This window comes from Orycteropus afer, unplaced genomic scaffold, assembly GCF_000298275.1.
Source record: "Orycteropus afer afer isolate SDZICR_OR568_19922 unplaced genomic scaffold, OryAfe1.0 scaffold00094, whole genome shotgun sequence".
Lineage (NCBI taxonomy): Eukaryota > Metazoa > Chordata > Mammalia > Tubulidentata > Orycteropodidae > Orycteropus > Orycteropus afer.
This window is the reverse complement of record NW_006921681.1, coordinates 697,887-721,873: the sequence shown is the minus strand read 5'-3', so window position 1 is coordinate 721,873 and position 23,987 is coordinate 697,887. Positions and strand designations below refer to the sequence as shown.

General features: G+C 41.2%; 1 protein-coding gene across 1 annotated transcript in view; it reads left to right on the top strand.

The window, feature by feature from the left end:
- Window positions 1-23,987, top strand: part of NPHP4 (nephrocystin 4) — a 188,447-nt gene that overhangs the window by 57,510 nt on the left and 106,950 nt on the right. Inside the window, exons 9-10 of the mRNA XM_007942564.1 lie at window positions 629-811; window positions 11,705-11,846. Of these exons, the coding sequence (XP_007940755.1) occupies window positions 629-811; window positions 11,705-11,846 (325 nt within the window). The remainder of the gene's footprint in view (window positions 1-628; window positions 812-11,704; window positions 11,847-23,987) is intronic.

Here is a 23,987-nt window from a genome sequence, read left to right as displayed (position 1 = left end):
ATTCTTCATTTTTTCTTACAAAGTTTCTGATCACAAACACGAAGTGCTGCTCCTGTTATTTTCCTCATGTAATCATACAGAGTGTTTACACACTGGTAGGATGATCCTTACAGGAGCAGGGGAGCCATAAAAACGGCACTGCTCCCTTAGCATCCATGAACATCTTTAAGAGGGAAGCCACTGCAGCCTGAGGCCAAGAAGGAGATGCGTCTGGGTGGGAAGGGAGTCTAGTTAGGGATGGGGTCTCAGAAGGAGAGGTGACTGTGTGATGGGTGCTCTGTCCTTCTGCCTCAGTTCCTTCTTTTCTCAAGAGGAACTGACAGCCCCTGTGCTTGTGACACTGAAAAATAGGAAGCAAACCTGTTGCCGTCAAGTTGATGGAAGGACTAATGGCAACCCCACATGTTACAGAGAAGAACTCTGCTCCGTAGGGGTTTCATGGCTGTGATCTTTATGGAAGACTGCCAGGCTTTTTTCCACAGGACTGCTCGGTGGGTTCAAGCCTCCAGCCTTACACCCTTTGTGTCACTCACACTGAGCTCTAGGTCAGTTTCAAGTCTGAAAGCAAAGTTGACTACCCAAGTGACTTTATGATGATTCATGCCCAGGTGCTCTGTTTCACTTTTAGGCAGCGTCTGCTACCTCGCTGTCCAACTTGGCCTGCATGCACATGGTTCGCTGGGCTGTCTGGAGCCCTGGGCCAGATGCCAGGTCTGGACGGGTGACTTTACCCCTTCAGGGTGGGACTCAGCCTGGCCCCTCTCACTGTTTGGTCTACAAGGTGCCCTCAGCCAGCATGAGCTCTGAAGAGGTAAGTTGTACATCTTCTTAAGCATGCTTCTTCTCCAGGGAGCTTCTAGAAAGTTCTTTCATTACCAGAAGTTGACAAATATGTTTGCATATGTTTTATGAACAGGATTTTTTCATGTCATGGATATACCCTTAAAATACTGAATCTGATTGCTAAGTACCAGTCAGATGTAAACTCAAGAGGTCACTTTTACTTTGGGTCTTATATCTTGCTGGTACACATTCAGTCTCTGGTAGCAACTCTGGGGCCCATCCCATGGCTCTCACCTGTGCATGCTTTGCAGAACCAGTGCTGTATATGTCTTTGCACAAAGGATGCTTGGAGCATTTGCACATTAGAGAATGGGCTCCATGCCACACTCTGCCGGTGGGTTTTCTGGTGGAACAGTATGTGGTGGAGCTGGGTGTTCTGGCATCCAGGCTGGCTTATCTTTGTGTTTTTGCCCTTCTCGCTCACCAGACCTGAGCTTTCTTGACTGTGCACAAGGGCTGGACCATAGCAGTGTGTATCAGGTTTTTAGAAAAACTTATTTATTTATTTTAAATTTTATTGTGATTTGGGTGAAAGTTTACAGAGCAAATTGATCTTCAGTACAGCAGTTCACATACACTTTGTCTCATGACATTGACTGCAGTTTCCCACAATGCACCAGCTCTCCTCTCACTTCCTCCCCATAACTACCTCTTCCCTGTGTCCTTCCCTCCTGCACTCCTGCCCCCTGAGCTGTCTCCCTGTGTATACACAGCCTTCTGTTCTCCCATGATTGATCTCTCCAAGAAGTGTATCTACCTAATGTAAATGTTCAGCTCATATGCCTGTCTTTTGTTTGGCTAGAAGCCACAGGAGTGGGTTCAATTCCAGACCTGAAGGACAGTTAGGGCCCATAATCATAGGGGTTTCCTCTAGGCTGTATCAGACCAGCAAACCTGGTCCCTTTTATTTATGGTTTTGAGTTTTGTTCCACATTGCTTTCCCACTCTATCTAGGAGCTCCTATGTAGATCCCCCTCTGAGTGGTTGACTGGTAGCTGGGCACCATCTAGTTCTTCTGGTCTCATAGTTGTATAGGCTGAGGATCATATGGTGTACCAGTTGCTTGGACTAATTGTTTCAATGATTCTTTGGTTTTATTCATTCTTGTTTTCTCTGGACAAGGAGGGACCCATTGTTGCGTCTAGATGGCCATTTGCAAGCTTTTAAGATCCCAGTCGCTACTCGCCACAGTGAGATGTGGAACAATGACAAACTTATTTTTTTTTTTTAGGTTTTATTTATTTTTAAAATTTACTTCACATTTGTTGTTGTTGAGACTATACACAGCAAATCATATACCAATTCAACATTTTCTACATGTACAAATTCAGTGACACAGTGGGTGCAATGATGAGCTCAAGTGTAGCAATGATTGTGGGGATGGCACAGGACCGGGTAGTGTTTTGTTGTGTTGTGTATAGAGTTGCTATGAGTGGGAGCTGAACTTGGCAGCACCTAACAACAACATTTCAGTGACATTGATTTAGGGCTTTGGAGTGGTTCGAAATGGTCCAGTCATGGCTGGTTGCTATGGTCCATGAATAGCAACCAGATCTCTTGTGCAGTGAATTTTGACCCCAGTAGGAGAGAGGCAGTGGTAACCTGCTCAAATATGGTAGCTGATGCACTGCTTTGAATGTGTGTTATCTAAATGATGGTCTGAAACACATGCACAGCATGGCAAAGAAAATAGCAGGACAGTGCTAGTTGAAATGTATGTGAGGGGTTGCATCTCCTGGCCCTCTGCCTCCCTGCTCACTGATGGCCCTGGGTCTTCCATAGACCTCGGCTGCACAGATATTCGATGAAAGCCCTTGTGCCAGCTGAGATGTGTGGCAGGACTTCTGTTTTGTTTTTTATTTGTCTGATTCTTTTCTTTACAGTCCTAAAATATGTCCCAGTTTGTTTCTGCACTGCAGATATGAATGTCTTCATACTCAGTTGTCTCATTTGTCTGAGGTAAAGGAGCAATACCTGTTATTTCAGTATTTCACCTGTGTGCTGACTCTAGCGACAAACTTGATCTCCAGTGTTGTTATTTATGGTTTGGGCAATGCTTTGGGGACCTGAGTAAGGGAACAGCTGATTGTGCAGCTTTTCTTATTATAAAGAGTATCTCTCATTACGGGACCATGTTTTGCTGCATTCCCACATGGTCTAGTTTGAGCCCTCATTATAAAATTGCCATTAGGAATCCTGAAGCCATTGCCATTCTCTCTCACTCTTGCTTTCTCTGTGTGTGAATCTAAATAACTACTTATCTTACTTAATTTTGGGCTTGTTGTACCACTGTATTTCCTTGTCTTTTTAAGTGTTTAACCTATATTATAGCTTGAGTCTTGTGAAGATTTGACTGTCTCAGGACACAAATATATCAACTACTGCCAGTTTTCACAAGGAACACAACTTGTAAATTAGAATTTGTACTGACATTTTAGGGTGATTCTTTGTTGTTGGGGTCTGTCCTGCATCCTGGAGAATGTTTGGCAGCATCCACTAGATGCCAATATCACCTCATCAATTGTGACAACCCTCACTGTTTCCTGGGGGTTAAAATTGCCCCTGGTAGAGAACCACTACTCTAAATAGATACAATTAACTAAAACTACTCAGAAACTTGATTCACTCTCCTGCACTATAAAATCTGTTCCTCCTTTGCCTCTTCTTTATTTCTTACATAATGGGCCAACATCTGTGCAGTTAGACAGGTTGGAAACCTAGGTATAGTTTTTATCTTTGCCTACTCTCTGCCCCTCTCTCTTAGTTAATTCTTTATCTCATTCATTCATTCATTAAGTTTTATTGAGTACCTATATATACACTAGGAAAAATAACTGCCCTCATGGAACAGTTGAGTGAAAATGGCAGATACAAATCAAAGAAAAATATAAATTGTGATTATATATATTCCATAATTTTTGGCTAAGTGAATTTTAAGGTTTATGTTATTATGATTATATCCATGTTATTTATTATGAAGCTAAGTGTAGTATACTACGATTATATTTTCTTTCTTAAACAATTCCTCCTCAAGTAAATTATTGTCTTTTTAAAAATTTACTGCCCCAGAGGCAGCCACTTTCAACTTTTAACTATGACTTAAGATAAAGACAAAACAAAACAAACGAGCTGCCATCAAGTCAGTTCCAATTTACTATATATACCCTTGTTTCCTAAGTAATATGCTTCTACTGCTGTTTTTTAGTTGATCAGTTTTAGACATTATTTATTTCTTTGGGTCTCTAGTGCTGCTATAACAGACATACCACGGGTGGATGCCTTTAACAAACAGGGATCTGTTCTCTGACAGTTAGGAGGCTAAAAGTCCGAATTCAAAGTGCCAGCTCTAAAGCATTGATGTACAGGCAGATAGATGAGTGGCAGGCTGAACCATTAGGTATGTCTATGCAGCGGGGAGTGTCCCGTGACCATGTATAGGGTTCGCAGACGATTTTTCTACATGTGTATTTGTATGTTCTGTAAGAATTCCCAGGTATTTAGTAGAGCTGATAAGGGACAAGGTTGTAGTCACTTCTTGGCCACAGCCAGCTACCCAGAGGGAGCAAGTAGTTGTACCTATGAGCTTGACACCATAGCCACAGGGGACATCAAGCTCAATTGGTGTAACATACTACACAAAAACATTGTTCCACATCCTACTTTAGTGAGTAGTGACTGGGATCTTGTTGTTGTTGTTGTTGTTATGTGCCGTCGAGTCGGCCCCGACTCATAGCGACCCCTCCTTGGGTTGCCGAGGCAGTATCACTACGGAAGTAGGATTGCCCAGCCTTCCTTCCGAGGAGTGGCTGGTGGGTTTGAACCGCCAGCCTTCTGGTTAGCAGTCAAGTGCTTTAGCCACTATGCTACCAGAGCTCCTGACTGGGATCTTAAAAGCTTGCAAACGGCCATTTAGATGCAATGATGGGTCTCTCCTCATTCAGAGTAAAGAAGAATGAAGAAAACCAAAGGCTCATGGAAACAACTAGTCCAAGTGACTGGTATACCATGCGATCCTTAGCCTATACGACTATGAGACCAGCAGAACTAGATGGTGTCCAGCTACCACTGTCAACCACTTGCAGGGGGATTTATATAGGAGATCCTGGATAGAGTGGGAGAACAATATGAAACAAAACTCAGAATCATTAAAAAAAAAAAAAATGGGTAACCGGGTTTGCTGGTCTGATAGAGCCTGATGGAACCACTGAGACTATGGTCCCTAGCTGCTCTTCAGGTCTGGAATTGAACCCACTTCCATAGCTTCCAGGCAAACAAAAGACAGGCATATGAGCTGAACATTTACAGTAGGTAGATACACTCCTTAGAGAGAGCAATCATGGGAGAACAGAAGGGCTGTGTATGTACAGGGGAGACATCTTGGGGGCCAGGAGTGCATGGGAGGGAAGGATACATGGAAGAAGTAACTATGGGGAGGAAGTGGGAGGGGAGCTATTGCATTGTGGTAAATTGCAGTCAATGTCATGAGACAAAGTATATATGAGTTGCTCCATGGAAAGTGAATTTGTTCTGTAAACTCTCACCCAAATCACAATTAAAAAAAAAAAATGTGCTAGCTCTAGGAGCTGGGTAAAGCCCTTTGACCTCTGGCTTCAACTTTGCCTCCTGTTTCAGGCCCTCTAGAGCTGGAGGCTTTTCATAACTCAGGCTGGTGTTGGCTGCTGAGGCTGACAAACCCAGGGTCAACAAGTAGAAGGCACAATCCCAAGATCAATAGGCACAGCATAGCAGACCACTGGTTCAAGTCCAGGAGCAATCCCAAGATTGGCAGGCAACATGGCAGGCCATTGAGATGAAGATTTGGCCAAATGCAGGATCCAGATGTGCCAAAAAGTTAAAGACCATTCCCAAAGCTTCTCCTTGTATACTGGAAGCAGGTCACACACCACAGGCAGGTCCCTGGCTGCTCACAGCAGATTCCACCATCAAAGTGATTGCAGTCTCATCATTGGTAGTTAACTACATCCAGCTGCCCAGCCACTGAAAACCATGGCCCAGCCAAGTTTAACTACTACAATATTGACTGCCTTTAATGATAGATGAAGAAACCCTAGTGATGGAATGGCTAAAGCATTTGGCTGCTAACTAAAAGGTCTGGGGAAGAAAGATGGTGCAGTCTGATTCTGTAAATTTATAGCCTTGTAAACCCCCCAGTGGGGGTTGCTATGAGTTGGAATTGACTCAATGGCACTGAGTTCGGTTTTTTTTTTTTTTTTTCTTGGCTAATGATAGATGAGAACTTCAGTTCTTTAATACATACTGTCCTTCTTTCTTTCTTTATTTTTTTAAACAAAAAAACATAAAACACTCTGTCCTCCCACTAGCTGGCCTTGGATTCAGGAACATTTATGGGAGGTGTGTGGTAGAGCAGGATAACTGAATCCTAGCTGTCTGATTTTTGTTGTTGTGATTTGCTGTCTGATTAGAGGATTGAAAAGGAACGCCCCAGGGCTTGGAAAGTAGTAGGAGCATGTGGAGAGGGAGGAGCTTGAAAAACAACTTCATAAAGTTATTTAAGAAATCCTGGGGTAACCCGCAAGCTTCACATGTGTAAATCTGACCCTAAATGCCTTAAAAATGACTTTGAAAACTAAACCATGGGATAGTACTGCTTAGTCTCTGAGTCACCTACTGCAGGAGAGAGCTGAATTGCGTTTTGAAGACTTTGAAAATGGAAATGACATTGAAACCACAGTGAACACAAGGCTAGTTGGAAATTGTGGCTTGAACCCCACTTGCTAACACATAGAGTCTTACAACATAATATTAAAAATGTCTAGGATGCAGCCTAAAATTACTTGCCATACCAATAAATTGATAAACCAGGAAAATCTTAACTCATTTGGAAAAATACAATCAACAGACTGAGAAAATCAACCCTGAGATGACACAGGTAGGTGCTGGAATTACCAGACAAAGATTTTAAAACAGCTGTTATAAATATGCTGCAAGAAATAAGGGTGAAAACTCTTGAAAGAAATGAAATATAGACAGTGTCAGCAAATAAATAGAAAATAAAAAGAAGACGCAAATGGAAACTTTAGAACTGAAAAATAAAATGATCAATATAAAAAACTCACTGGATGGGCTTTATAGCAGAACAGAGATAACAGAAGGAAGAGTCTGTGAACATGAATGTGTAACAATAGAAATCAGTGTGGACAACAGAAAGAAAAGTGATTGGAAAAGAGTGAACAGTCTCAAGTACCTGTGGGACAAGACCAAGAAGTTAACACCTCTGTTATTAGAGTCAGATGAAAGGAGCATGGTGCAGAAAAAAAAAATATTGAAGAAATAATCACACTTGGCAAAAAAACATAAATCTACATGCCTAGAAAGTTCAGTGAACCCTGGATGTAAATCCAAAGAAATCCACAGTGAGATACATCATAAACTGCTGAAAACTAAAGACAAAGAAAGTATCTTTAAAGTAGCCAGGGATAAATGATACTTTCTTTGTAAAGAAACAACAATTTAGATTCATCATGGTGGAGGCCAGAGGAAATGGACATAAAACTTAAAGAGTGCTAAGGGGAAGAGCTGTGAACCCAGACTTCCATACTTGGCAAAAATATCATGCAGGAGTAAAGGTGAAATAAAGACATTCTCAGGTGAACTAAAATGAAGAGAATTTATTGGTAACAGACATGCCCTAAAATAATTACTAGAGGAATTTCTTCAGATAGAAGAGAAATGATACCAGAAGGAAACTTGGAACACCAGGAATAAAGAAGTAGCAACAGAAATGGTAAATTTAAGAGAGTATTCTCCTCTTGAATTCTTTATGTTTAATGGTTGAAAATCAATTAATGTAGTTAACATGTTAGCAATCTAAAAGAAAAACCTTATAATCTTATCAATTTATGCATAAAAAGCATTTGACAAAATTCAACATCCATTAGGACAAAAACTTAACAAAGTAGCAATGAAAGGGAACTTCTTCAGCATGATCAAGGTTATGTATAAAAACCCTTGTTAACATCATACTTAATAGTGAAAAAGTGAATGATTTTCCCCTAAGCCCAGGATATCCACTTGTACCATTCAACATCCTATTCAACATTTGTTTGTAGTTAGGAAAATGTAGCTAGGGCAATAAGTCAAGAAAACAAAACAAAAGACATACAGATTGGAAAGGAAGAAATATGAAGTTGCCATGTTTTACATACTATGTGATTGTCTAATGTAGATAATCCCAAGGAATCTACAAAAATACCTCCTGGAATGAATAAGTGAGTTTAGTGAGATCACAGGATATAAGGTCAACATAGAGCAATCGGTCATGTTTCTGTATGCTAAACCAAACCAAACCAAACTCACTGCCATTGAGTCCATTCTGACTTATAGTGACCCCCTTTGGGTTTCTGAGGTGGTAAATCTTTATGGAAGTAGAGTGGCCTATCTTCCTTTGGTGGAGTGGCTGGTGGGTTGAACTGCCAACTTTCTGGTTACTAGTCAAGTACCTTACGCACTGTCATCAGAGCTCCTTTAGCAGTGAACAACTGGAAAGCAAAATTTAAAAAAACAGTATTATTTACAAAGCCCTCGCCTTGATGAAATCTAACACATTATGTATAGCATCTGTATGCTGAAACTACAAACAGTTCCTTTTCTGGGCATCACTATTCTAATCTCATTGTAGTTGATCTTAGGTGTAATCAAAGAAGACCTGAATAGATGGAGAGACATGATCTTATGGATTGAAACATGCAACTTAGTCAAAATGTCAGTTCTCTCCAAATTGATCTATATATAGTTTAACACTATTCCAATCTGAATCCCAGCAAGATTTTTATATTTTTTGTGGAGACAAACTGATTCTAAAATTTATATGGAAAGACAAAGGAATTTGAAAAGCTTAAGACAGTTTTGAAAAGAATAATAAATTTGGAGGAATCATACTACACAATTTTAAGACTTACTTAAAGCTGTCATAGCCAATATAGAGTGAAGGGATTGGTGCATAGATTAATGGAACAGACTAGAGAGTCCAGAAATAAATCACATAAACATGGCAACTGATCTTTGAGGAGGTTGAAAAGGCAATTCGATGGAAACAGAGTGATCTTTTTCACAAGTTATGATGAAGCAATTGGAAACCCAAATTAAAGAAAAGAATCTTGACCTAAACTTCATGTTGTTGTTGTTATGTGCCGTCAAGTCGTCTCTGACTCATATCGACCCCTCCTTGGGTTTCCGAGGCAGTATCATTATGGAAGCAGGTTGCCCAATCTTCCTTCCGCTAAACTTTATACCATATATAAAAATTAACTCAAAATGAATATAGATCTAAATACAAAACATGAAAGTAAGTAACTTTTAGAAGAAAACACGAGAGACAAATCTTTGTAAACTAATCTCGGTTAAGCAAAGAATTTTTAAAGCATGATTTGTAAGAAGAAATATTAATAAATAGGACCACATCAAAATTAAACTCTTTTTTTTTTTTTTTTTTTTTAATAAGAGAGATATTGTTAAGAGAATGAAAAGGCAAGCTATAGCTGGAGAAGTTATTTACAAATCACACATCTGTTCGTTTCCTAGTGCTGTCCTAACAAAGTACCACAAACTGCTTGGCTTAAAACAACAGAAATGTGTCTATTCTGGAGGCTGGGAGGCTGAAGTCAGGGTGCCATCAGGGCCAGGTGCTCTCTGAAGCCTCTAGGGGAGGAATCTGCTCTTGCCTCTCCCTGGCCTCTGGTGGCCCTTAGCAGTTCTTCGTTTGTAGATGCATTGTTCCAGTCTCTGCCTCTGTCTTCACATGTCTGTCTGGTCTCTTCTCCCCTTTTATAAGGACACCAGTCATACTGGATCATGACCCTCCCTACTCCCTACTTTGATAAAGTTGGCCAACACGTGACTTTCCATTAACTAATTACACCTGCAAAGACCCTATTTCCAAGGTCATATTCACAGGTATTGGGTGCTAGGACATGAACTTTTTTTCTTTTGAAAAACACAAATCAATTCATAACACTTGCAGAGGACTTCCCTCCAGAATATATCAAACCTCACTGGTAAGAAAACAAAGAACCCAATTAAAAAATGGGCAAAAGTCATGAAGAGACACTACACCAGAGGGGATCCATGGATTGCAAATAATCATATGAGAAAGTATTCAATATCATTAGCCCTTAGATAACTAAGGGCTCAATAACTAAGTATAGGCAAAGGTACAGAGAAACTAAAAACTCTCATACAGTGCTGGTTTTTGTTGTTTTGTGCTGTCGAGTCGGACCCGACTCATAGTGACCCCTCCTTGGGTTTCCGAGGCAGTATCACTACGGAAGTAGATTGCCCCATCTTCCTTCCGAGGAGTGGCTTGTGGGTTTGAACCGCCAGCCTTCTGGTTAGCAGTCAAGTGCCTTAGGCACTATGCTACCAGAGCTCCCACAGTGCTGGTAGGAATGAAAAATACAGTCACTCTGCAAAACCGTTTGGCAGTTTCTTATAAAAATTAAACATATGCTTACTGTGGGACCCAGTAATGCTATTTCTGGGTACTGTATTTTTTTGCAAATACTGCACCCATGCAAATAATGCACCCACACATAGAACATGCGTAGCACACTTAGGAAAATAATGCATGAGAGCATTACACAGTTGGCAAAAAATGTGTAATGCCCACGTTACTTGTGTAAAATACGGTATTTACCCTAGAGAAATGAAAATTTAGTTTCACACAAAAATTTATACACCACTGTAATCAATAGGTTATAATAACCAGGTTCCTGGGTGGCACAAACACTGCATTTGACTACTAACCTAAAGGTTGGCTGTTCGAACCCACCAGCAGAACCACAGAAGAAAGGCCTGGTGATCTTCCCTAAAGATTACAGCCAAGAAAACCCAGCAGAGCTCAGTTCCAGTCTGTAGCACATGGAGTCCCCTGAGCTGGGATTGACTTGATGGCAGTGTTGTTTAAAATTTATTTATTTATGATCACCCAGATTGAAAACTCAGATGTTCTCAAGTAGGTGAATGGATAAGCAAACTGTGGTCCAAAACCCAACCCAGTGCCATCAAGTTGCTTCTGACTTGTAGTGACCCTGTGGGACAGAGTGGAGATGCCCCATAGGGTTTCCAAATGTGTAGATCTTTATGGAAGCAGAATGCCTCATCTTTCTCTTGCAGAGCGGCTGGTGGGTTTGAACCACTGACCTTTTTGTTAGCAGCTCAATACTTTAACCATTGTGCCACCAGAGTCCCTTTTGTATGCAGCAACTTGGATAAGTCCACCTGGCAGTGTGTTGAGTGAAAGAAGCCAGCCTCAAAAGTTATATATGGTATGACTCCTTTTATAAGGCATTCTGCACAAGACGAAACAATAGTGATGGAGAACAGATCAGTTATTGTCAGAGGTTAGACTTGGAGGAGCGTGATTATAAGAGGGAGCAGCCAAAGGCACCTTGATTTCAGACTTCTGGCCTCCAGAGTTGATAAAGTTTTGAGCCACCCAGTTTGTGGTACTTTGTTATGACAGTACTAGGAAACTAACTCAGTCACATATGATTAGTAAATACATGTGTTAAAGCTCCTAGTGAATTTTACTTTGATTACTTAATAAAACTCAACATTCAAACTAGGGACATACCATGATATCTACTTGTGGAGAGGTCAATCCATGGTAATATGGCTTTCTGGGATTTTAATTCCACAGCAGACCATTTTCTGCTCAGAAAACGGTTACAATCTAAGAACACGTGACTTCAGAAGTGCTAGACTTTGTCTTAGGGCTGGGAGAGTTTCTCCTGGTTGTTTTATTCTGACAGAAGGGTGCTGATGAAGGAGTGTGCAGGCTCCCTTCACTGGGCACTACTGATCTAACTGTGGTTCATTGCAGGTGAAGCAGGTGGAGTCGGGCACAGTGCGGTTCCAGTACTCACTCAGTACCGAAGAACACTTGGACATGTCTCCAGAGTGGGCTGTCAGTACCAAGGCAGAGAGCCGGCAGCCCTCCAAGAAGCCACCCACATCCCCTTCAAGTAAGTGTTTGCAGAGAGCTCACTTCTCAAGCACACAGCATGACTTCCATCTGTTCCCAAGGAAAGATAGTCCAGTGTAGTGATCATCAGACTTACGGGATAATTGCCACAGATTGCTTTAATTGGAATCAGTTAACTGAGTTTTTGCTTCATATTGTGATGTAAAATTGCCTGCAAGCAGCAAGGTCTGCCAACAGAGCTCCAGCCCTTGCCCTGTGGGTGGTGACATATTCCACATGCATGTAGGTGGTTAAAGAACTATTACTGGTTATTAGTTTAGTATCTGGTTGGCTGACTGTGGCCCTGCTGTGGCCAGTACCTTGTGTTCAATGCTTAGTTTACCAAAAACCCAAATCCATTGCTGTTGAGTCCATTTTAACTCATAGTGACCTTGTAGAACAGAATAAAAACTGCCCTATAAGGTTTTTAAGGCTGTAATCTTTACAGAAGCAGATTGCCACATCTTTTTCCTGTGGAGCAGCTGGTGGTTCGAATCTCTGCCTTTGAGTTAGCAGCCAAGAGCTTAATCACTGTGACACTAGGGCTCCTTTGTTTATACCTAAGACTGCCAAAACTAGTATCCTGGTTGAGAATTCCATCTATTGCAAAAGGGAGTGGAATTTTAAAAAGAGCATTTGAGAAGTTCACATTGATTAAGTATTGAGCCTTTGGCTCTGGACTTCTGGAGCTTTAGCCAACTGAAGGAATGTTCTGGAAGCACTGGGTCCCAGGTGGTTAATCTCTTCTGTCTCTCAATTCTAGGTAAAAGGGTAGGGAATGAACCAACATGTAAGCCCATCCACAGGAGTTTAGTATTCATCCATCCTCCTCATACTCATTGCCATGGAGTTGATTCCAGTTCATAGTGATGCTATAGGATAGGGTAGGACCACCTTATTGGGTTTATAAGGCTGTATTCATTAAGGAAGCAGACTGCCACATCTTTCTCCCACAGGGCAGCTGGTGGGTTCGAACTGACGACCTTTTGGTTAGCAGCCGAGCATTTACCTACTGTGCCACCAGGGCCCCTTATCCTCCTGATAGCTTTCCTCTAACAGATAATATGCAGGTTTCTAGGGAGGGCTTTTCTTTTTTTGCTTTCTTTTTCTGGCCAGTTTTTCTCACTGGGGTCCTGAATGCTTGTTTAAAAGCCCTAGTGATTCTGTAATTTGGGAATGTTGTTTTTCTGAGTTAAGATTCATTTATGGAAACTGGTTTTGTCAGATGTAATTTTCCAATTGGCGAGAGCAGAACACTTGTTTCTTTGGCCAGGAACTTGATGTACCATCCTCTGTTTTCACGATCATCCAGAATTTTCTGATGTAACTGAAACTATTCAGGTAGCAAAACTGAAATAGTTGACTGCTTTTTGACAACCACCTCACTAAGTATTTTCTTTCTTTTCAAAAAGACAGCCCCTTCGATGCTTTTCATGGTTTTGTTCTTTTGATTTCTGAATATCGTGCTTACTGGATTGTTGGGAATTGCTGATTAACACCAACATGTATGTTAATAGTTATATCTTCTATAAGTGGTATTGAAATGTACAGCACCCCTTGTACTTGAGATACTGCCAGGATATCTGCTAGAATCCCTCGCAGTGTGGGTGGTAGGCATGTATTTTCTGTCAGAGTCAGAAGTTTATTTATTCTGTCAGAATGAATTTCTAACTGTATTTGACAAAGTTGAAAGCATTGGAGGCATAGATTATATAGTTTAAAAATATGAAGTAAAGGGTCAGATTTCTTTGTAACCCAGCCCTTGCTTAAATCTAGTGTCTTTCCTTCATTGACGTATATTCACAGTCCATTTTAAAAATAAAAAGACATTCTTTTTTCCTAACAAAAAAATGTCTGGATGAGAAATTACCAAGTATTTCAATTATCAGTTAGTTGTGTTTGAAGGACTTGTATTTAAATCACTTATAAACTATGATGAGAAGGTCCATTATTTGAACTTCTTTGGGCCTGGGTCGGTTGTAGATGTTGGCTTTGGCTTTGGCTTTGCCTTCCCAGTTGCTCTGTTTTCATGAGGACGTTTGAAGATTTTGAAACTGCTGTGCTGCTAGTTACATTTCTCCATAATTGTCCTTTAACTGGTTTCATGCTTGGTGTTTATTGAGCTTTTAAAATCTCTTGAGTTTATAGTTTTTATCGCATTTGGGAAATTGTTGGCCATTATTTCTTCAAATAATTTTTTCTATCTTGCTCTCACCCCTCACTCTGGGGATCCCAATTACATGTATATTAGGCTAATAGAAGTTGTTCCTCAGCTCACTAATATTTTGTTCACTTTTCTTTTTCCTTTTTAAATGTTTTTTCTTTCTGTGTTTCATTTTAGATAATTCCTGCTGCTGTGGCTTCAAGTTCACTAATCCTTTTTTCCTGCAATGTCTAATATACCATTAATTCCATCTAGTATATTTTTTTAATCTCACATAAAAGAAAATGAAAGTTTATTTAGATATTAAAAAAAAATCTTTTCTGTTCCTACTTAACATAGTCCATCTTTCCTCTAGCTTTTTGAATGTATGAAATGCAGTTGTAACTATTTTAATATCCTTGTCTACTAATTCTAACTTCTTTGTCAGATCTGGATCTGTTTCTGTTGATTGTTTTTTCTCATTATTTAGCTTGTATTTTTCTGCTCCTTTGCATGCCTAGTAATTTTTGAGTGGATGCCAGACATTGTGAATTTTATCTTGTTGGGTGCTGGATATTTTTGTAATTGATGAATATTCTTGAGCCTGGAGAACAGTTTGATGCTTTTTGGTCATGCTTTTAAGATTTGTTAGGTGGGACCAGATCAGCATTTAGTCTAGTGTTGATTTTTCCTCACTCAGGTGATGGAGCCTTCTGAGTACTGTACTACTGCCCTGTGAATTATGAGGTTTACCTGTCTGGCTGATGGAAATAGGGCACTATTTCTGGCCCTGTGTGAACACTAGGTATTGTTGTTAGGTGCCATTGAGTTGGTTTCAACTCATAGTGACCCTTTGTACAACAGAAGGAAACGTTGCCTGGTCCTGCATCAGCCTCACAATCCTTATCATACCTGAGCCCATCGTTGTAGCCACTGTGTCAGTCTGTCTCGTTGAAGGTCTTCCCCTTTTTCATTGACCCTCTACTTTACCAAGCATGATATCCTTCTCCAGGGACTGGTTCCTTCTGACTACATGAGCAAAGCAGGTGAGATGAAGTCTGGCCATTGTTGCTGAACACTAGGTACTACTCCCTTTAACCTTTTCAGGTGTTTTTTTTCCCCAACCTCAGGTAGTTTTCTGATTAGTACTCTGCTGAATTCTAGAGGCAGACCCTCTGCAAATGTTCAGAGTTCTCTCTCTGTGAAGCTCATTCTGTCTGGCACTCTGTCCTAAAAGCTCTAGCTTCCTTGGTCTTCCTGGACTCTTAGCTTTGCCTTTTCGTACTAGGGATCCCATCCTGCACTGTCTGGGCTCTTCCTCTCTGCTCCGTGACCTGCAGACTAACTCAAAGCAGTCAGCTGGGGCGATCGTAGGGCTCTCCTCTTGTTCCTCATCTCACAGGATCACTGTCCTTTGCTGCCTGAAGTCTAGTATCTTGAAAACTGTGGCTTTATATATTTTGTCTGTTTTTAAATTTTATTTCAGGCTAGAGGGTAATTCTGGTCATTGTTAAGTCCATTTTGGTAAGTAGTGAAGGTCTTCCATTACTTTTAATAGGCTTCAGATGTTGAAATCATCCACTGCCAGGAATGATAGATAATCTAGTGGTTTTAAAACTTCACCTGGCTTCTACTTTGTGCTGTTGTGATTCACTAACACGTTACTGCCAGGCCATGTTATTTCATGATTTTGAGGTTGTTAGTTTATGCTCTATTCGCTGCCTGGAATGTTCTCTGATTGGAATGTTCTCTCCTGTGTACTGTCTGTGTTTTCTTTTAATATATATATTTAATTCAACCAAACTCACTGCTGTCGAGTCAATCCCAACTCATAGCGACCCCTCCTTAGGTTTCCGAGGTGGTACCTCTATGGAAGTAGATTGCCCAATCTTTCTTCCAAGGAGTGGCTGGTGGGTTTGAACCACCAGCCTTCTGGTTAGCAAATGCCTTAGGCACTATACCACCAGAGCTCCCATATTTTAATTAAAGAACTATATAATCAAGAACAGCCAAGGCAATTTTGAAGAACAAAGGAGGATTTGTTTTTCTTGATTTGCAGACTTTCCATAAAGTTATAGTAACTAGAAAAGTGGCGTTTGTGCCCAAACAAACAAAAAGCAAATCCACTGCTGTTAAGTCAATTCTGACTCATAATGACCCTGTAGGACATAGTAAAACTGCCCCATAGGGTTTCCAAGGATGTAAATCTTTATGGAAGCAGATGGGCACATCTTTCTTCTGTAGAGTAGCTGGTGGGTTTGAACCACCAACCTTTCAGTTAGCAGCCAAGTGCTTAACCATTGTGTTACTAGGGCTCCACTAGGACATTGGTACAGAGATAGATAAATAGATAGTGGGGCAAGATAAAATAGGATATTTGTTACATATGACAAATTATACATAAGAAGCATATTAGTTTCCTGTTGCTGCTGCAACAATTTACCAAAGACTTAGTGGCTTAAAACAGGAGCTGTGGTGGTGCAGTAGTTAAAGCATTTGGCTGCTAACCAAAAGATCATTGGTTCAAACCCACTAGCTGCTCCATAGGAGAAATATGAGGCAGTTTGCATCCATAAAGATCTACAGCCTTAGAAACCATATGGAATGACCAGAATTACTGGTTGGATAGAGTCTGGTGGAACCCCCGAGACTATGCCCCCGGGTTACCCTTCAGACCTAGACTGGGACTCACTCCCATGGATTGGCTCTCAGCCCAACAGTACAAAGACCTACATTCAGAACACCTACCGCATGGCGATGCACCTACCTACTGTAGGGAGATACACCCCTTAGAGCAATCAGCCATGGGGGACCAGAGGGGCAGCATTCACATAGAGGGAAAGCTGGACAGACAGGAATGCATAGTTAAGAAGGGCACAGGGAGAGGGTAGTCACAGGGACAGGAGGGGAGGAGAGTTTGTTATGGTCGGGGATGGTAATTGGGACATGAAATCAAAGGTACATGAACTGTTGAATGTAAAACAAATTGTGCTCTGTAAATTTGCACCCAAAACACAATGAAATTAAAAAAAAACTCTATGGTGCAGTTCTCCTCCGACTTATAGGGTCGCTGTGAGTTGAAACTGACTTGATGGCAGTAGGTTAGGTTTGGTGGCTTAAAACAACACAAATCTATTCTCAGTTCTGGAAGTTGGAAGTCTAAAATGGGTCTCACTGAGCCAAAATAGTGTTCCCTCTAGAGCTCTAAGGGGATATCCATTTCCTTGCATTTTCCAGCTTCCAGAGGCTACCTGCATTCTTTGGCCCCTTCCCCCAGCCAGCAGAGTAGCATCTTCAAAGCTCTTTCTTACTCTGACCCTCCTGCCTCCCTCTCTCACTTATGAGGACCCTCCTTGTGGTTACATTAGGCTCACCCCGCTAATCCAGGCCAATCTCCCCATCTCCAGATCAGCTGATTAGTGCCTCAATCCCATCTGCAACCTTAATTTCCTTTGCACTGTAACATAGCATCTTTACAGTTCTGGGGATTTGGATGTGGGTGTCTTTGCAGGACCATTATTCTGCCTACCACAAAGATTAAGGCTGGACTAATCAATACATAATCCTGGAAGATTAGTCAATCTTTTTTTCCATATGGAAAAATAATTTAAAAAACCCCAACAAACAGATCCTAACTTCACATATGTGCAAAACTAAATTCCAGATGGGTTAAAGACCCAAGTATGAAAAGCAAAACTTTAGAAATCTTAGAAGATTCAAAAGAAGAAAAATTGTAGAATGAGCTCTTCCAAATCAATAGTAGACAAACAACAGAAGAGAAAAAACGGGCAAAGGATGTGAAGAGGGAATTCACAGAGAAGCCAGAATAACCAATAAACATTTGAAAAAGTGCTCAGTTTCACTAGTAATCAGGGAAATGCAGAATAAAATGAGAAATCATTTCATCCCTGTCATATTGGAAAAACATATCTGTCTGATAGCCTGAAGGCTAATGAAGATGTGCGGAAACAGGAACTTGCCACTGCTAGGAGAGCTGTGGGGTGGGTGCAGCCACTTAGAAGAGCAATTTTGCAATATTCAGTTAATTTAGAAATGCCTGTTGCAGAGAACACTTAGCTCATATTTACAACAACACTGTTTTTAATAGTTAAAACGTGGAAACAACCTGTTTCTTCTTCATTCTGGAACAGACAAATAAACAGATTTATTTGAACAGTGGGATGCTATATGTTGTTATAGTTGGGTGCTGTTGAGTCAGTGGTTGACTCATAGTGACCCCGTGTAATGAGCAGAGCTGCTCTGTAGGCTTTGCTAGGCTGTCATCTTTCCAGGAGCAGGTTGCCAGGTCTTCCTCCTGCAGAGCTGCCGGATGGGTTTGACCACCAGCCTCTTAGTTAGTAGCAGTATCCTTAACTATCATGGCAGTAGGACTCCTTGGGATACTGTGTATGTGGTGTAGTAAATTACTTAGTGTGGCTTTTCTACCCATAAGTCTTTGTAAACTCCAAGGTGGGATTTTCTATGAGCAACTGAGGAGCTCCTGATTGCTGAAGTCGTCCACCTGGAGTATTTCTGTTGGGTGTGGCACAAAACAATGTTCTGGGAGGTGCCAACTCTCTCTCAGGTGCTTAGAGTTCTGATGCTATGATTGGCTAGTTTGACCACCCTTCTGGGCTCAAAAGGAGGCCTCCTAGAGGCAGAACTCTCTCTGACTGCTGGTTGAGGAAGACGTGCTGCTGAAAGAGACAGGGGCTCCTGAGACACGCGTTGCTGGGAAAGAGATGCAAGAGACACGCATTGCTGAGTGAGACACTGAGGGACCAGCATTGCTGGGAAAGAGACTCTGAGAGACTGTTGGCTGAGGGATGGTGGGCTGGGAGAGAGACTGAGCATTTTTCCTGAACTTGAATTGTAGCCTGTGGTGCTTCCCTAATAAACCCCATAACCTGTGAGCTCTATGTGGCCACTGCAGCGAATTATCGAACCCAGGAGAGAGGTGGTGGTGCTTTGGGAGGAACGGTTGGAGAGAGGGCTGGAGGGAGGCAGCATGTCTGGCCTTGTAGGAATAGGCCTTGAGTTATTGCTGGTAATCCTGTCTTCCTCTCGTGGGATTAGAGGAGGTCAGTACATGTGGCCTCCTTGCCGTTTTTGCAGTGTAGCAGTTTAAAATGAATGAAATATATTTCTATATATCATTATGGCTAAATCTTCACAAGATTACATTGAGTGAACACAGCCAGTTCTGAGGAAAAAAAGCATACAATATGGTATCATTTAAGTAACTTAAAACAATTTCATGTATTGTCTATGAATGCATATTTACTAATTGAATGAACTTACTAAGTTACTGAATATTTCTGTCCCTCAATTTCCTCATCTGTAAAATAGGATGAATTAAAGACCTAAATATACAAAATAGAATTTCAGAAATTTTAGGAAAAAAACATAGGATAATATATATCCATATGGCCTTGGTGTTAAGAAGGATTTCTTTAACAAGCTGGACAAAACATAAACCAAAAACAAAAGACTGAGAAATTTGGTTATGTTGAAATGGAAAACTTTAGTAGGAGAGAAGACTTTGTAAGCAAAGTTAAAGGAAAACCTCAGACTAAAAAATATTTGTAATACACATAACCTTTAAAAATTAACTGAAATAATTAGAACTAGGAGATTAGAAAAGAAGATTAGGAAGAAGGATTACAGAAAGAGCTCCTCTGAATCAATAAGAAATAGATAACAGGAAAGAAAAATGGCCATGAGTTATCAAAGGGCTGTAGAGATCAAATGAGGAAAGGGGTATGAAAGTGCTCAGGATGATGTGCTATGGAGCACATATTTCACAACTGCTCTCAGCTGTGCAACTAACAAAGGAGCTCTGGTAGCACCTATGGTTAAGGCATTGGGCTGCTAACCAAAATGTAGGCAGTTTGAACCCACCAGCTGCTCCACAGGAGGAAGATGAGGCAACATACTTCCGTAAAGAAGTAGCATTGGAAACCTGGTGGGGGCAACTCTAAGTCAGAATCAATTCAATAACAGTGTTTTTTTTTTTTTTTTTTTTTTAATGCAACTAAGAAGGAGCCCTTGTGGCACAGTGGTTAAGTGCTTGGCTGCTAACTGAAAGGCTGGCGATTTGAACCCATCAGTGGCTCCTCAGGAGAAAGACTTGGCGACCTGCTTCTATAAAGATTGCAGCCTAGAAAACCCCGTGGGGCAGTTCTGCTTTGTCACATAGGGTTGCTGTGAGTCAGAATCAATGCAATGGCACTTAACAACAACATTACGAATATTACTATTACTGTATGACTACTACTATTAGCCTTCTAGTCCCCCAGTGATGGACATATTGGTGACAGCATCTGCGGGAAGTGACCACATGACCTTTTTACCCACTGATTTTATTAGACACACGTAGAAAATGTTCCTGGATGGGAGCAGATGCAGTGCGTCTTGGTGGAGCTTCCTTTGGCCCCACAGTCCTTCTGGGTGCAAGCAGCTGCCGGTGGCACTGTCCTTTTCTGGCTCCAGAAAGTTCAGTGTTAGCTGTGCTTCCACCCTTTCACATTAGGGGCCTTCATTGCCATTCTGGGAGAACCTAAGACAGTGTTGGAGTGACTCAGGGTTTGTTCAGAGCACTTCCTTTCCCCACTCCTGCTTCAATGTTAAGTAATTGCAGTGAGACCTGTGGGGGCTGGAACTCAAGGGGACTACCATGTTTTTCCAGGTACTGCATGTTTTCCACTTTTGACGGGATAGTCTTCCCACTTTTCTATTGCTCCATTTAGTGGAAAATACTTGAGTTTTCCTTCTCTGACAGGTTTCTGCCTTACAAAGTTTCCAACTTCTGCAGGTTTTACTGCCCTTATTAAGAGTGTAGGAGCTCTTGTAGTGTAGTGCCCAAGGCACTTGACTGCTAACCAGAAGGCTGGCGGTTCAAACCCACCAGCCACTCCTCAGAAGGCAGTTTGGGCCAATCTACTTCTGTAGTGATACCTCCTTGGAAACCCAAGGAGAGGTTGCTATGAGTCCAGTCTGACTTGATGGCACATAACAACAACAACAGCATTAGAAGTATGTTGCAGCCAGGCACTGTCAGCCTCCTGTCCTCATGGAGCTTATTATTTTAAAAAGAGGGGGACAGTAAACAAGCTATCAAATCTATTAGGCAGCAAAAAAAAAGAATAAAGTAGAAGAGAGAATTAGAGACTCACTACAGGGAGCTTTACGATCCTGCTATCTTGATTTGATTAACTCGTGTTCAGGATTACTGTTTCTTTATCCATAATCGAAGTTTGTCTATGGCAGAGGGCAGCAAACTTTTTCTGTAGAGGCCAGATTGTAAATATTTTAGGCTTTGTGAGCCAGATGGTCTGTGTCACACTACTCAATTCTGCTGTTGTAGTTAAAGTCTTAGATGATAACATAAACGAATGGATGTGGCTGTGTTCCAATTAAACGTTATTTTCAGAAACAGGCTCCAGGCTGTATTTGGTCTGTGGGCCATAGTTTGCAGACCACTGATCTATAGCTTTCCTTTTTTGTTATGTGCCGATCAAAGTTTGGTATTTAGGGTTTGCTGCTAACTAAAAACCAGACTCATTGCCATCAGTTGATTCTGACTCAGAGTGACCCTTTAGGACAGATTAGAATTGCCCCATAGGGTTTTCAAGGCTGTAAATGTTTATGGAAGCAGACTGCCTCATCTTTCTCCTGCAGAGAAACTGCCAGACTTTTGGTTAACAGCTGAATACTTTAACCACTGCACCACCAGAGAACCTATTGGAATAAAGTTGAACCTAGTTAAAGCATTCTAATTTGTATTTGTGATGAGATTCCTATTCCATTCCTAATTTTTCTTGGCTCTCTCCTTTCCTTGGCCAGGCTTATCAAAGATTTGTACATGTCATTAAAGAACCAGCTTTTGGTTTTATTTATTAGTTCTTTTGTATTAAGTTTTTAAGTTTCTAATTAATTTTATCATTAATTCAAACAATATACTTTTATCTGCTTTTCTCTTTATTGATTCCATCTTCTTACTTTTTCTAGGTTTTGTTTTGTTTTACCTGAATGCTTACATTATTTTCCATTTATCTTGTTTAACAATAAAAACTTTTAAGGTTATGCAGTTTTCTTTTAAGTACGGCTTTGATCACATTTATAGATTATTTCCTAAGTTGTTTATTTCATTTTAAGTAGAATTTAGAAGCGTTTTTAAACATTGCCATGTTAAAAGATTTTTATATGTATGTATTAAAATTTTCTTGTCCTTTCATATGGAAAAATTCGACTCATCTTTTCAAACCCAGCTCAGATGACATGTCCCTAGCAAAACGTTCTCTTGAGTGTTCTCACAGCCTTGTTAGATACTGATCTTGTAATATCGGTTGTAAATGTGCTGGCTCAGAAGTGACACACACCACCTCTCCCAGCTCATGGATTAGAACTAGTTACTGAGCCTCACTTCATCCCAGGGGACTAGGAATGTCATCCTAATTTGTGCTTGGAAGGTGAAGAGATGCAGATATTCAGTGCAGATGTTCGACTTGTTCAACACTAAAGACTTGTTGGAGCACCTCATGAGAGCAAGGACTATGTTTTATTTATCTTTATGTTGCCCAAAGGTGTTCTGTCTCATAGCAAAGCATGTTGTATGTGTTTGTAGAGTAACACATTAATCAGGACTCTAGTATACAAGGGGTAGAACCTTAACTCTAAATAGCTGGAATGAAAAAAGGAATCCATTGGCTCATGTGGCAGAAAGGCTAGAATAGAGCTGATGTGAGTCCTGGCTGGGTCCTAGCATTTGATTGATGTCATTAGGACTTGATATGTCTGTCTGTCTGTCTCTCTACTCCTATTCCCTCACCTTTCAGCTTGACTTTCCAGTGTTGGCTTACCTTCTAGGTGGGGATTCTCTCCTGGTAACTCTAGGAGCCCCAGGGTTACCCTTGGGCTAAGGAGTCCCAATAGAAAGAACTCCTTTTTACCCATTTGTCCCCAGCAAGAGTCCTGAGATTGAGTTCTCACCAAACTGTCCTTACCGGGCTTGGGAGTGGGACAGTCGGTTTAGGTTTCACACCTGCTCTTGGAGTGAGGATTGGGGTTTAGGTCTCACACCTGCTCTTGGAGTGAGGATTGGGGTTTAGGTCTCACACGTGCTCTTGGAGTGAGGATGGGGCAGCCCCAACTAGATCACCTGGTGCAGGGTTGGGAGGGTGATTCCCCAAAGGAAAACCCTTGGTTCTACTCTCAGAAGAGAGGATGGATTCAAGTAGACAAAACCAGCAGATGTTGGTCACTCTGTGGATAAAGGGGCCTGATCTCCTGATTCCAAGTGACTGTTCTTTCCTGACACTTTGCTACTTCTACTGCGTGGTTGTGTTCCGGCACTGACCAGTGTTTCCTGCGTTTTGAGAAGTGAATGCATAGATAGTAGTAGTTCTTGCCATGTGGGAGGAATACAAAGACGAGTGAGAAATGGGCCCGTCCTCAAGAAACCTGCCATGCAGATGGAGGCTGGGCACAGAGAAGGAGGTAACAGTGTGAGGCCAGATGCACTTTGGGTCCCAGGAGCACTGTGGGCAGTGAGTGCTCCTTCCCAGGGCGGGGGCTTATCTTGGGTTCTAAGATTGACCCACTCACCAACTGAAAGGATCATTTTTTGGGATGATGGCCAGCATCTCATTATCTTCTCATGTATACTGAGTGCAATTTGACTCAGCTGTTGGGTGCACATACTTCTAGTTCTTTACCAAAAGTTGTATCGTTGTATCCCTGCCAGAGAAGAGCACACGTCTGGCTATTGGGAATTGAACTCCTGTGCAAATATGCTGTAGCAGCGTAATGTCTTTTTCAGTTCCTATCTGGGGACCAACAGACCTGATTTCATTTGATATATTTAATTTGGACTTATTGCCTCACTCACGTCACATTAGTGTAATTGCTGTCAGCTCAGGTTCCACGCACTTCAAGACATTGCCTCCCAAGACCCAATATGAGAGACTTTTAAATATCCACTAGTGTTTAACTTATGAT